At 41.0% G+C, this 14,739-nt stretch overlaps 1 protein-coding gene and 1 long non-coding RNA gene across 2 annotated transcripts in view; one reads left to right on the forward strand and one right to left on the reverse strand.

The window, feature by feature from the left end:
* The window catches only part of DYNC1LI1 (dynein cytoplasmic 1 light intermediate chain 1), a 25,531-nt gene extending 17,779 nt beyond the window's left edge, over positions 1–7,752 (reverse strand). The window contains exons 1-2 of the mRNA XM_065666174.1: positions 7,463–7,752; positions 7,146–7,219 (exon numbers count right to left, since the gene is read on the reverse strand). Coding sequence (XP_065522246.1) covers positions 7,146–7,219; positions 7,463–7,737 — 349 coding nt within the window. The 5' untranslated portion in view covers positions 7,738–7,752. The remainder of the gene's footprint in view (positions 1–7,145; positions 7,220–7,462) is intronic.
* Positions 7,753–7,854: 102 nt separating this feature from the next.
* Positions 7,855–12,395, forward strand: LOC136007821 (uncharacterized). The gene is made up of 2 exons (XR_010609869.1): positions 7,855–8,086; positions 8,180–12,395. It is a non-coding gene; the product is annotated as an uncharacterized LOC136007821 (long non-coding RNA).
* Positions 12,396–14,739: the final 2,344 nt, after the last annotated feature.

Consider the following 14,739-nt stretch of genomic DNA (forward strand, 5'->3'; position numbering starts at 1 on the left):
CAGACAGTATTTGAAATTGTGACAGCTGCAAATGTATTGGTATCCTTGTTACAGCTGATACACCTGAAGGCTGTGCTGCCATTCAGCAGGACCTTGATAGGCTGGAGAACTGGGCAGAGAGAAACCTAATGAGATTCAACAAGGGCAAGTGTAAGGTACTGCACCTAGGGAGCAAAGAACCCCAAGTACCAGTACAGATTTGGGGCTGACCTACTAGAGAGCAGTTCAGCTGAGAAGGAGCTGGGAGTATTGGTTGATGACAAGTTGACTATGAGTTGGCAGTGTGCCCCTGTTCTGGGTGGCCCTGTCTTGGCAGGGGGGTTGAACTAGATGATCTCCAGAGATCTCTTCTAACCCTAACGATTCTGTGATTCATATTCCCCAGATTTGAACATCATTGCATGTTAAAATTATGGAACAGAATTATTTTTAAGTGCTACTGAAGCAATATGTAACAGAGCCTCAAGCACCTTCAGAGTTATCATCCTCCTCCTCTTTCCTCCAAAACTGATGGAAAATCCTTTAGCTGCTTCTGTATTTCTAACTGCGTGACAATCAAATTAACAATTGACTTCTGTACATAAGCTTACAGAGCAAAGCATTTCTTACACATGGTTCTAAATACAGAATAGCAAAGTAGAATAAAAATCAAGTAGATTGATGCACATTTAAGATTTTGAATGCTTCCTTTGCAAGTAACATACAAGGTCCTCCTCTTCCAGAGTAAATTCTAAAGAACTAAAATTCCTCATTACATTAAACTGCACTCACAAATTAATACTACAGTGAGGAAACAGATGTGTAGCACTGCTTGCTACATCACAACAAAGCTGAAGACAAGTAAAAGAGGGACAACAGATTAAATTTTGCAGAAAAGCCAGACTAGGAAGCAGCTGAAACAAAGCCAAACCAATCTGCTTACACACAGTATTTCACCATCTTGTTAACAAAATGGAAAGTCTTATACTTGACTGAAAAAAAGCTGTTTCATTGTTATCCTCATGCTGCTACACTTCACCTCTCTGAGGAGCTCAAGTCTGGGGCAGTGCTTGTCAAAGCTTCTCTGTCCAAGGTGCTGCTCTCTATACAAAACAGAGTTTGATGACATCCTTCTTGTTGCTGCCCTCAAAGATATCTGAAGCCATAATACAAAAGCCTGCCCAGCCTCCTCCCTTCTCACTACTCCAGGCAGAAAAGTATGTTTATTGAGCCAGAAAATGGAGTATCACTGAATGTTCTGCTACAATACCGAATCTAGCAAAACGGGCGCCCATAGATGGGAAGGTGCAATGAGGTGGATGAATTGCCTTCTGTGAATGCAGGCAAGCAGACCCTTATCTATGAACTACTACTTGAACTGTTCAACCATAAATTATTACATTAGAGAGAAGTTAGGCTATCTGTTACAGAACTTTGCTAAACTTCCAACTGAACATTTTAAAATTAAGAATATTTACTACTCATGCTATTTCCGTATTTCTTTCACTTTGGAAAATGAAAACAAGTAGATTTTCACTTGTCTTAAACCAAGACATTTCTTACTTCTCAAAGAAGTCTGTATATGAAAGTAATCATTGTGTTACCTCCAGGACAGACATAATTGTGCCTTCTCAGAATCACGGAGCAGTCTCTATTCTACACCATGTGGAATGTCTGAATCCTAATGCAGTAGAGTGGAAATGTAACAGCCTTCTTCCTACCAGATCCAAATGCATAGGTACTACAGTTATTTTCAATATAAAATACTTCTTCCAAGTTAATAACTGTGATTAATAACAAGTTAATAACTTGTGGGAAGTTAATAACCCTCTACTCAGCCACACATTAGTGGAAGAGACTTGTTTACACATACTACACTAATTGAAGACTGCCTTTTGCAGTAAGCCAAATTAAGTTTGCTTTCAGAGAACTGAAGAACAAAATTAATTTAGCTGATGTGATTCTTCTCCAGAATCCCTCCAAACAACATGGAAGTTCACAAGGAGAAGGTCATATTAAATCCTCAAATAACTTGTCATTAAATTATGATTTACTCATTGGACAAAAAAAACTTCTCCTCCTCTAAGTTTGTTTTACTCCACCAGACAAGTCTTTGCCCTCACATGTGATTTATTTGGTACCTTTGTGGCACTGAAAGATGAAATAACTTTTCCGAAGAGCATTTTAATTGCCCTTCTGCATTACAACATGATAGAAAGCAGATTGAAAACAACTGTTCCAGCATGCCTTTTGTCAAGTCCTGCACCACAAGAATACACAGTCTGACTGTAAAAACAGTAAGTAAGTAAGTAAGTAACAGTGTTACTTACGCTTGGAGAAACCCAAATGCTGCAGAGAATATGAACAGCATACATCTCTAATGCAAGCCTTTTCTTTTTACACAGCAGTAAATGATCCCGTGTATTTTGTCCAGGTTTGCTACCAAACAGAATAGTCCTGTATTGCTATTAAAGGGACATCTTTATTGGTACTTCTGCCACTAACCTGACTGGAAGACACAGAAGCACAACTCCTTTCACTATTTCTCACCTTTGGAGCTATTTCAGAGATATACCCAGTAATCAGCAGCACTTCTGGCAAAGCAGATGCAAATTAAAGTAAATGCAATTCGATAATTGTTCTAAGTCAGTTTTACTACACAACATCCATGCAACTCTGGCTTTTTTGAAAGGTATTCCAGCATGAAGGATATTATGAAGAAGTACTACTTAGTTCTAAAAAAACAGAACTGCAAAACAAGCAATTAGAATTTTATCTAGGTCAATGCCCCATCAAAACAATTGACACTTTTGCAGCATAACTCTGCTGATTGAAACAGAATTTGGCTATATTTGGAAGCCTTTCATAGCCTGTAGAAGGTGAAGAAGTAGCAAGAAGAGGAAAAGAATCTGACAACTTCTGCAGTACTAGAGAATTAAGGAACATTTGGGATGAACAATATGGACAGTATCAACAGACTGTAATTTGGGATGAACAATACGGAGAGTACCATCAGCTGTAATGACTAAATAATCACAGCAAAACTTTCAGCCATATGAACTGGAAAAAATAAAGAGGAAAATTACTTTTCCTAGTGTTGAGTACAAATTTAAGCAAGCAGCTTTTATATTGATTGTATGTACTCTCATGGTGTATCAGAACTTAATTTTGAAGTTCACTATATTGCATGCGTCCACTAAAAGAAAGCAGCAAGCTAGAACTGCTCTTCAAGATGCACCACTTTCTACAGTAACAGCCATTCTCAATACATGTACACATAGAAAAGTGTATCTGTAAATTAGCTGTAAATTGTGGAAACTTCTTCTCAGGCATCCTGACAGCCACTGGACAGGAGCAGAGCTCAAAGATTCAAACAAACAGGCCTTGCCCTGAAGACTGAGATGTCTGGGGTAAAGAGAAAACATGGACACAAGGCAGTTGAATGCTCACTGCCCTCTAAACTCAAAGCCTTTGTCATCAAGTGGGGTAAAATGCATGAATAAAACCAAAATGCTGGTGATTCAGTAGAAGCGTAAGTGTGCAATACAGACACTTGCAGTCAGGTATACATGTTACCACATGGTTTGACATCATTAGAATTGCAGGCCAAGAATCTACTATGTTTCAGAGAAAGGAGTGGATGAAATACAGAGCCAGATAGAAAGCAACTACTCAGTTCACATGCAGGCTGGGAGCCTGTTTTCTTGTGCAGCCTGGAATGACTTTGACCATCACTGCTTGAATGCATGCTGCAGTTTACTGCATAAGTGAGTAGCACAAGCCCCTGCATCCAAGCCTCCAAGCATGATGGATTCCAACCATAACCTGCAATGATGACTTTTTAGCTGCTCCCTCTATTCTACTTGCTGGTTCAGATACATCAGCAAGGGAATGAACAAGAGAGGTTCCAGTTAAAAGCCTCAGTTTTCTCATGAAGCTCAGCAAAAAGCATCTCCTCTGATCAGCTACCTTTGTTACATAAGTGAGAAGAGGAGACAGTCCAGGAGAGAAAAAAAAAGAGAAAACCAAACCCAACCCAGGAACAAGAAGAAAGCCACACTCCTTTGGCTATCTGTAAAAAACAGCTAGAAATGTTACTGAGAGCACCTTATTTCCTTAAGAAAGCGGGGACATCTTACATTTTCTGCTGGAATAGTTTACTAAATGAGGTAGCCATGGTCACTGTGAAGAGCTACCTAGGAATCAGAGCATCCCTGCCTTACAGAAAAGTTAAGAAAGCTTGCATTTCTATTATCTGTTCATACAAGAACAGAAAAATCCTTTTATGCTACACGTGGTGCCAATCAAAGTTTAAAGTCTTCATACAAAAATAGTATTGAAGAAATATCTGTAAGTGAAACAATTTGGAGAAGAAGAACTGTAAGTTAATTAAGCGGGGGGGGAGGGGGGGGCTGATTTTGAGCAGAGAATTACCAGAATTAGACATTAACCTTCACTTCACAAAACTATGTGCCATATCTAGAGATTAACATTTGGCATTCCAGTTTCCTTCAGTTATTTCTGTGATGTCTTGAATTGCTTTTCAGGAGTCCTGGGTTCAGCTCTCTGGGGAGCTGGGGGAGGAAGGGGAGGGCGGGGAGTGAGCGTACGGCTGCGCAGCTGAGTTACAGGCTGGGCTTAAACCACGACACCAGGTTCTTAAAAATGCGATGTTAACATAGCCACAAAATAAAGACTGAAATAACAGAATTAGCATGCCAGACACAGCCAGGTTCCCGAACAACTGGGCATACGAGTACATGAAGGGTTTGAAAAATATAAATTCTGTAGGCAAATTAGAAAACTTGTCCTAGCAAAAAAAAAGAACTACAACTGATGGGTTTTTCTGGTTGGTCTTTCTGTGGGGTTTGGTTTTGGGCAGGGGGTGTGGTGAGGTGTGTTGAAGGCCTAGAGGATTTTCTCTGTTTAATGCAGTTTGTATTGAAAATCAGCACTCATTTATCACTACATCTCATGTTTCAGCTAGGAAGTTTGACCAATATAACAGTTTATACTGCAAATGTTTGCCTACCACAAAACCAGTGAAAACCATCAAGCCCCTGGCCAGCTTTACAACTCCTGCTTAAAAGTATTCCAAGAACAATGAAACTAAAAATAGTCATGGCAAGAAGTGTTCTATGTTAATAACAAAAGCTAGCACAAAACTAAAGGAACAGGGCTTAGAAACAGCAGAAATGTGAGGTAACAAAAGTTGCAAACACACAGCTCAAGAGCCTGAAGAGACAAAACTTCACATACTGAATCTGTCCAACACAGAATATGTAAGAGCTCTCATCTTCCTGTGCCAGTGTGCTTCAGGAACAGCATCAGGACTTGCAAGTAAGCAACAAAGTGTAACACATGGATTAGGTATCTTCACAAAGAACATGGCCATGGTCCTTACTGGCCAGTCCTCATATCTTATGTTTTTTCCACTAAACACATGACAAACTGTTTTTTCTCCCTTGGACTGTGGCCTTCTAAAAAACATGATTCCTGAGAAAGAACTAGAATTTCTTCTACAAATCTGCCAGTCTTTTTAAAAAAATGCATCAGTCAAAAAAGAAAAATAAAAGCATTAAAGGAAATAATTCTATAAGCTCTATATAAACAGGTAAAAAGAAATTTTCTATAGAACAAATTAAACATCGCAAACTAAATGAGCATTTAGAAGTATTCTATGGTCTGTGCCTCCTCTAGTTCTAAAGGAAGCATGGTCTCAAGTTACTGAGTACTAAGGATTGCCTGACTACAGAGAGAGAAAGAACAAGATTGTACTCTTCTTGTCAAGGTTATCAGTTTTAAGAAGAATCTTCCAACTTCAACAAGGACAATCATCCAAGTTAATTTCAAAATGATCACATAAAAGCTGTCAATGATTATGAAATCTTTCCTTTCTTTAATACCAACAGAACTTCCAATCTCAACATCCTACTTAATCATGTAGCATAAAGGCCAGCAAATTAAAGGCTAGCAAGTCCTGTAACAGATTCACTAAACCATCCCACCACCCTTGTATAGTCTTCTTCATCATGGTCAGTTTTAAGTCACTCAGCTTATCAAAACTGGATGAAAAAAGTCACAGTGATTGCTTTAGGATTATGGAGGAAAGCACCTAACTTGAAAAACCTCAAAAGAGTACAAACCACACGACTACACAGAATCATAGTGTGCATAGGGTCCACATTAATACTGGGTTTTAACCAGGTTTCCAGATACTAACAATTCATAACTCTTGCTGGGGACAGGGAGGTTGGCCAAGGAAGGAAGAAGCAGCTAGCTGACAAAACCATCCACTCAGATTCACTGAATTGTCTACTGGTAGTATTGTTTACTAGTCTTTCAGACATATATGTAATAGCAATTAACACGCATATACTTGGAAGCATCCATTTCTCCCCCTCCCCCACAAAGTTTCTGATTTTGCTTGACATAAGCCTTTCTCCTCTTTCCCTCTCAACACTGAAAAATAGCTGTGTCTCTCATTATTGCCCTACCAAAGTCGCATTCTGTTACTCCTAACCCTGCCAAACGCGAGGTTGCACTAAACTGGGTAGAGGTAAGAGAACACAATAAAAGCCAGAAGCCAAACACTGCCGCTGCTGCTCCCGTCGCACAACTTCCTGATGACATTGCTGCTGACAAGTTCGGTGCGTGTGGGCAGGACACAGCCAACACGCCCATACAGCCTACTCCGCCCATCGGCCAACAGGCAGCATCCGTCATTGACACCGCTGGGGCCACGGAAGCGATTTTTGTGTCTGCATGACACACCATAAGGACCAACAAGCAGCACTAGCTGCACGAACGGGGGAGGTCTCGTAACAGGTCCCGGAACTCAACACTCATCACGGGAGAAAGACAATAGAAACCAGCCTTCCAAGCCATGTCTACCTAAGGAGCTAGGGTGGGGGGAGGATAGTAAGGGTATTATGGCGAGGCACCTACGACGAGGCGGGTATCTAAAGCATCTCTGGATACTGGATATTCAAAATGAAGGAAAAACATACAAGGGAAGAAGCGAGAGGGTTAAGCCAGCACCTTTCCACCATCACAGCCCAGACACCACCCCCCTTCGAGCACTAAACAGAAGCCCCAGACGCTCAAGAGCGGGTGAGGGCGCAGGCCAGCGTGCGGCAGGGAAGGAATCAGGATGCTTTCCTCACCGAGCAGGAGGACGTTCTTCCCCGAAGGCAGCTTAGAGCGGGACCGCGTGGACACCTCACTGAGGATGCACGACCTGGCGCGGAGAGAAGACAACGCTTAAGAGGGCGCTGCCGGGGGTTCCCACCCCACCACCTCCGGGGTGGGCACGGCAGGAGCTGCCACCACCAAGGGGAGGAGCCCCTCCTGCCCCTCGGCTCAGTGACTGAGAAGGGCCGAGCGCCAGCGGGGGGGATGAACCACCCCACCTCCCCCGGAGAGCAAGGAGCCGCACCGACGGCCGCAAAGCCAGCCGCCCGACCGCGGGGTGGGAGGTTACCAGAGGTTCTGCCCATCGTCCTCATCGCCGCCTGCCCGCAGCTCCGCACTGTTGTTGTTGTTCGTGGCCGTAGTGGCTGACGAAGAGGAAGAAAAGCCGGCAACCGAACCGAGCCCGGACGAAGAGGAGCCGAAAGAACCGGCTCTCCCCACCGCGGCCGCCATCTTCGCTGCCTCCTCCCTGCCCCGCTGCCTCCCTGAGACACAGAGCGGGCGACGGCGCGGCGGCGGCTGACAGGAACCCGGATGTTGGGAGGGCGGGGGGCGGAGTCCCATGCTCGAGCGCTTCCCCTTGCACCGTCCCCTCTGAGGGCTCTGCGGCTGGGCTCGGGTGGGTGTTGGTTGCTGGTTGCTCGGGTCAGTCCTTGCCAGCAGCCCCGGGCGAGAAGAGCAGAGCAGAATAGAATAGAATAGAATAGAATAGAATGAAAGGGAGCGAGTGCTTTTCCTTTGGGCTGCCTGCAGTACGAGTTCCAGCCCTGCAGGAAGGGCTGTCCCGGTGGAGCCAGGGGAAGCGGTCGTCGTCCGCCTTTGCGCCGGTTGCCGCGGTGAGGTGTTGTGGGCAGAGTGCCCTCCGTTCCCTAGGCAGCTGCAGCCCTAGAGGAGGCACCTCGCATCCACGAGAGTAAGTGCGGCTGCGGGTGAGATGTGCGTTTTGGGGAGGACAGGGGTGTCCTCTGTTCTCCGAGAGGCCTTCCTGTTACTTCTTCTCTCACAGGTATTGTTTTAGAGCTGGGAGAAGATGGGTCAAATCGCTATCGTTTTCACAACTCGATTTTTGCCAGAAGTCCTAGAAGAAGCAAGCAAGCAAGCGTGTCAGCTCTTTTCCCTTAATTTACAGGGGTAACATGTTTGCTAGGGTAACACATGAGCACCTTTAAATGCTTTAAAAACTCCATGGGCGGGTTTTAACCCTTCGGTTCAGGAAAAACCTAACACAGGGGATGCTTCCTTGTGTACATCCTTTCTAACAAAGGAGGAGCGTTCCCAGAGCCCCTGGATATACAGAAAGGTGGTGTCAGTATTAACAGCTTCTGTATGTCAGCAGTTCCTACTTGCAGTATTTTTTTCTTGCTCCTACATTTATTCAGAAAAGACTGCTTTTAAAGTAGTATTTTAAACCAGGATTTTTTTATTATTGTTTTTAAATCTATGTGTTTCTCTCAATGGCTTTCTGTTGTTTTGCAGCCCAAACTGAAGATGTTCCTTTCATGTGTTGTTTTAGTAGAGATCAGGTGTTGAAATTTGTAGGTCACCAGTCATGAAAGTAAATTTTGGTGAAGCTCACTAGGTATAAACCAGGTGCTATATACTGAATTACAGATACTTGTCATAACAGAGGCACAGGTCCATAACAGAGTTATTGGACCAAAGTATTTTGTTTCGGACAGACAGCAGCTGCAGCAAACTGTCAAAGTTTTGGTGGAGATGTGTCATCCAGTAAACAGTTTCAACTAGATAGAGGAATGCTGCTGAAAAGCCACCAGGAAAAAAGCATTTGCTGTATGCCTCTGCAAGGCCTTCTTGTGGACTGCTGTGAACTCCCTTCTTCTGTTATCCCTGGGTTTTATCACTGTCAGATCAACTGATTTAAATCACTGTAATAGCAGAAAATTGATTACTGGCATGGTGGAAGAACTTTTCCAGTTTAGTGAGTTGAATCGGCTTGTGGAAAAGGGTTTGATGAGTGGCAGAGCCAGAGTATAGGGTGGGGAACAGAACCAACCAGAGAGTAAGGAGAGAAGGAAGAACAGAAGGAATTTGGATTTGGAAAGCAGCCGAGATGGGATGCCATTTCAGCGACAGTAAACAGTTAGGTCATCTCAGTTGCAGGTCAAGTTGCAGTTCTTAGAGAAAGGAAAAACTGAACTTAAACCCCCAGCAGATTCTGTAGTACATTTTTTAACTGAAACAAGTTTGAAGAGTCTACGCTTTAGCAACCTTCTTCAATCAAAAAGGATTACACTGGTTTTAACGCAATCATAGAAATAGATTGCTATTAATCCTGATGTGTGGTCTTGAGATTTTTGTGAAGCCTTTCTAAAAATCTCTAAAATTCAATTAATTAGCTTTTAGCACCTCACTCCAAAGGCACCAAAAATAACAAGAGTGTTGAACTATTTCATGTTACTTACCATTTTAATACTCCATATCATTTTGTTGCCATGTGAATTATATAAACTTAAGGTATATAAATTATATTCCCATACAACTTTTTTGAATCTAGAATGTGTATATAATAATTTATAATTAAGTAAATAATAATGTGAAAGTTGTAGAAAATAAAAGGCTACGTGGAAAAACAGCAGCATGTTGCTTTGTGCTTAATAGGGAACATGCTGATGTTGAGAAAAATTGTGCAGTTTTCCTGCTTTTGTGCTTTTATAGAGGCTAATGTTGAGTTGGAAAAAAAAAAGAAAGATACATATATATATATGATTGTAAATCTACCAAAGATTGTTCACAGAGGCAGACCACCTCTTCTCTTTCTGCCCTCCTTCTTTCCCTGACATCCATTCACTCTATAGTCTTTTTAAGGTGGCTTTCGCTGTCTCATGCTCTTGTAATGGAGGATTTTGCTGTGTCCCTTTGAAAGAGATGTGCACAGTCAAAATTCTCTACGGATTCACTTACCAGCTTGTCACACCTAACAGTTCTGATGATGCTTGTGTGGTATATTTGCTACCTTTACCAGAAGCAATCCCTCCCTCCTATTCTGCCTGCTCTCCATTTTATTTCTGTCTCAGGAGCTGCAGAGGAGAAGGTGAAAATGGAAATACTTGGTGGTCATACTCTCAGATTAGGCTGAAGAATCAAAATGGAAACAAAAATATTGAGAAAATCACGTCTTCATCAACTTCAGTATGCTGATACAGTATCTTGATTGAATTATTCATAGAGTTAGCTGTGCAGCATTATAGGAAGAGGAAATTAAGGAAAAGCCTGTAATGAAGATGAAGTAACCATAAAAAAGGGGAGAGGGAATCAATAAGACATTCTTTCCTTTCCTGTGAAATAATTTTCTGTCTGGCAAAGTGATCTTGTGAATATATGGGAACAACATTCCACACAGCTTTTTCCAAAAGGTAGCTGTGGACAGGAACTGATGTTAATGATACCTAGCAAACATAAAAGCCTCATTTTCTCATACCTCATTTGACCTTTAGCTATTTATCCAGACTATCAAATTGTAAGTTTTGAAGTTATAAGTTTAAACTATGTTTTCTTACCTAAAATTACCGTTTTGATTTGATAGTATCTTGCACCAAGTTACTGTTACCCTTGCAGAATAGGTATGACTGTAAAAGACAAATGAAGATAATGACAAATCAGGTCCATCAACTGCGATATTTCAGCTGTCGATCGTTAGCAACAGTTTTAACTTGAAAAAGTATTGCCAGTAGCTTAAATATGCATAAATAATGGTAAGCTATGACATGTCATTGGTGAAATAATGTCATTTACTAACACAAGGAAGATTCACATCCTTCTGTGAGCTGCCTTGGGGTGATGGTAAAGTGCAGACCCCAAGCTGGAGTCGGTTGTTTAGCTGTGAGCTTGCTATGGCATGCTGACCAAGGAAGGACCAGTACCTCCTGTGCACAGCTGGCTAGTGATTGCTGGAATGGACTCTTGGTTTCTCTCATATTCTGTGCCTTTTCAGTTTCTGATGTGCTTTGATTATTCTGTACCCCTCTGCTTGTTCTTAACAGAGGGCTCCTTGTTGGCTGTCTTTTCACATAAAAACTTTTGTCTGAATTCATTGTATGAAATCCAAAAAGTAATGGGCCAGCTTCTCTGCATTTATTGTCAATGGCTAAATACTCTAAAATTGGTTATGAATTTAGAATGCATTTTTGTTATAAGCCTATGGAAATGAATTGTTATATTCAATTACATTTAAAAGATCCATTTTGGGTTGTTAGAGAGGTTTTGCCTTGAAGGCAAAACTGCCTTCTTAGCAGTGTTGACCTTCTGTTGAAACCAGAATCATAAAGGTCACAGTGCTCAATACACAGCAGTAGTTCGTGGTGCAGAAAGCATCTCTTTGAAAAGGCAGAAATGAAAAAGCAGAATTCATAACATTTCCGACAGGATGTTTTGTTGCCTTTGGCTGTAGTTTATAAAAAGTACAAAAGTAAACCTTAAAAAGAGAAAAAGTGATTTGTCATTATTTGAATTTTTGTGCAATCAATATCCAGAAAGCATTCATGAAGGTGGTAATGACTTTTGGAAGTGTTTTTAATAATATCAACAGCTAATCATCTGAAATTTAATCTTGAAAGTGAGTTACTGGTTATTTTCCTTCTTTACAATGCTTAAGTTATTCTGTCAGGAAATGGAAAATCTTGTATGACTTAGCTGAGCAGATGACAACAGCACAAATTGCAAATGGGCAACTTCAACACAGGTTTAACATTTCAGTCTGTATGCTGACACTTGTTAGCATAAACTGAATAATACTTAGGAGTAACCAAAATGTCTCAGGAGACCTAATGGGATGAATCCATAACTAATATTAGGCTATGGCCAGTTTTGCATATCGCATTTGTGGGTTTCATTTGAACTTCATTTGAACCTGAGTCTTCATCCAGTTATGGGGGTTTTTTTGCTGGTTGGCAATACAAGCTCTGCAGAGCATGCACTTCTGCATTTATTTTCTACATACTGCACTGTAAATTTTTAAGAATGTGCAGGGCTAACTGATTTTATGAAGCAGAGTATTATGGCTTGCTGCGAAGAAGATAAAGACTGTTTCATTTCAGAGACAATGTTTTATTTCTTCAAACTAAATTTGTTACCATTCTGCAGTAGATGCAGCAAAACACCTTAGCATGTATTTAAGTACACCCTGAAATTTACTTGGAATCAATGGAATTTAAGATGTTCTTTAACTGTCTGGCTGATGATTAAAAATATGTGCTTGCTGTGTATTTATAGAGATAAGGATGTTGTGTTGTGACAGTGTCAAATGCTTTGCACAAGCCCAGGTATATGATGTCAGTTGCTCTTCTCTTATCCTCCAATGCTGTGACCCTACTGGGACCAAACTAGTCAGGCACAATTTGCCCTTTGTGAATGCATGTTGGCAGTCACCAGTCACCTCCTTATTGTCCTTGTGACTTAGCATAGTTTCCAGGAGTATCTGCTCCGTGATCTTGCCCAGGTACTGGGGGTGAGACTGACTGGGTCTTCCTTGTTTCCCTTTTTAAAAATGGGGGTTATATTTTCCCTTTTCCAGTCAGCAAAATGAGAGTGTTCATAGAGACAGTTAATGAGTATCTACAAAAGTGCAAATGTGTACTCAGGCTACCTTGCAATAATTAATGTAAATGTGAAACATGCTCTTCTCAGCAGGGGCTGCCACACCACCACCTAACTGCTCGGTTGTGTTGTCTGAGAGTCTCATCTGCAGCACTTGGTTTCTAGTTGGTCATTTCCCTCAGGACTAGTCCTTGGGTGGTATTTCCAAACCTATAAAATCCTTGAAAGGGGGTAGTGTTTCAAAGTTTGGAGTCCTCCTTTGATACTAAGCATTTAGCTGCCACTTAAGTAAGCATTCTAGAGGGCTTACCTTGGAAAAAAACCCTATTCTAATTATGTGAGTATTGTATTAAATATATTGGGTTTAGGTTTCTATCATCTCAGTGATTTAATGATGTTAAGACCTATTCCCATTTTATCCTAGCTCTTCATGGGAGATATTTTGTTACAGGTTTTACTACTTGCCAAAAGACATCTCTACTTCCAGCTCGCTATCTTAAAAATTAAAAACTCTGGAGTATGTTTTATTTATTAACACAAACTAATGTGATTCCCTCTATCTTTCTCTTCAAACTCCAGTCATTGAAGGTCTACAGAGTTCAGATATGTATATACATATATATGTACACACACACACATACTTCCTTAAACTACTAGGCCAGAAACTGGTAATAACTAAGTGATATGTTGTTTTGTATGTTGGAGGAGGGTATTCTCTTCCATATTTCTCTTTCTGCGAATTGTGTATAGTTTTTCTGGAAAAGATGATGTCGTTTTCAATAAAACTGCCTGTTAAAATCATCCTTGTCCTCACAACTGCATAAGTGGATGAATTTGGTTAGTATAAACAAGTAATGTAAGACTAACCTGCATTCTACTCTACAAATTGATAGAAAAATATAGCCCAAACAAAGATAAACAAAAATTTGCAATATTGAGAATTGTTTTAAAATAGCCTCCCAGTATCTTAGGATGTTTGGGAAAACAAGTTATTAATGTGATGAGGGGGGAAATACTGTCAGTAAGAGTTCCTACTTGAAAGCAAACCTGAAAGAAATAATATATTGAGTAAGCAGGATTCTTTAGGTTCTTTAGAGTGGAAAGAGGCCTAGTTGTTTGGGGGGGGGGGGTGTTGGCTTTTCTTTAAGTGCTGATGAAATCTATCCTTGTGTTGTACTGAGGTGTTATGTGCAAAACCAATTAGCAGAACTGCGCCTAGAGTGACATATTGCCCAGGCACATTTTTAACCTGCAAGGCAACATTAAAAAAGTAGTGAGTGGACAAAATTGGATCTCAGCACCAGGCATTTGTAGCTGTCCTTGAGATAAACGGAGTAATGGGACAGGGCCATGGCCCTTCGCCTGGCTGGCTAAAAATAAACACTGTACACACTTCATACGCATCCCTCTCTTTAACGTGTGGGAGGAGAGAAAAATCCACAGGGGAACAGATGCTTCGTTTTCGTCCCTCTCACAGCACCCTCTCAGGTTCCTCCCTGACCTTTGCTCACTGAAGCTGCAGTCAGTAGTCAATAGGCCTCTGTTTAATTCTCAATCCCTATATGATGGGAGCAAGTCTATGAATATACCTGAGGGTTAACTGGTCTTTTAAAATAATGTTAATTTTATCTGCATTTGTGCTTCAGACTTTTATGTAAAAATCAAAAAAGCCCCAGATTTTTAATAGTTTTATATATATATATTTATTTACTCATAATAAAGGAAAAAAATCTTGCACCTCATGGCTGATATTTCTCATTACTTTGGTAAGAATCTTGTCAAAGTAAAGGTTCAAATCTTACTTCAGGGGGGTATTGTGCTATGAAACTTATTCACAGCAAGAACATCTGAGTTTTTAAAGTACCAAGGAAAATAAAGAAAGATTCCCATTTCATCCATTATGCATGTTTTATAAGTAGTTACAGATCGGGTTGTTTGTCTGGTTTTTGGTCAAAAAAGTGTTTATTGATAGCTGTGCAGCATTCTGTTTCTCATTGGGGGTTGCTGGGTTTG

The sequence above is a fragment of the Lathamus discolor genome, chromosome 2 (assembly GCF_037157495.1).
Source record: "Lathamus discolor isolate bLatDis1 chromosome 2, bLatDis1.hap1, whole genome shotgun sequence".
NCBI classification, from domain to species: domain Eukaryota; kingdom Metazoa; phylum Chordata; class Aves; order Psittaciformes; family Psittacidae; genus Lathamus; species Lathamus discolor.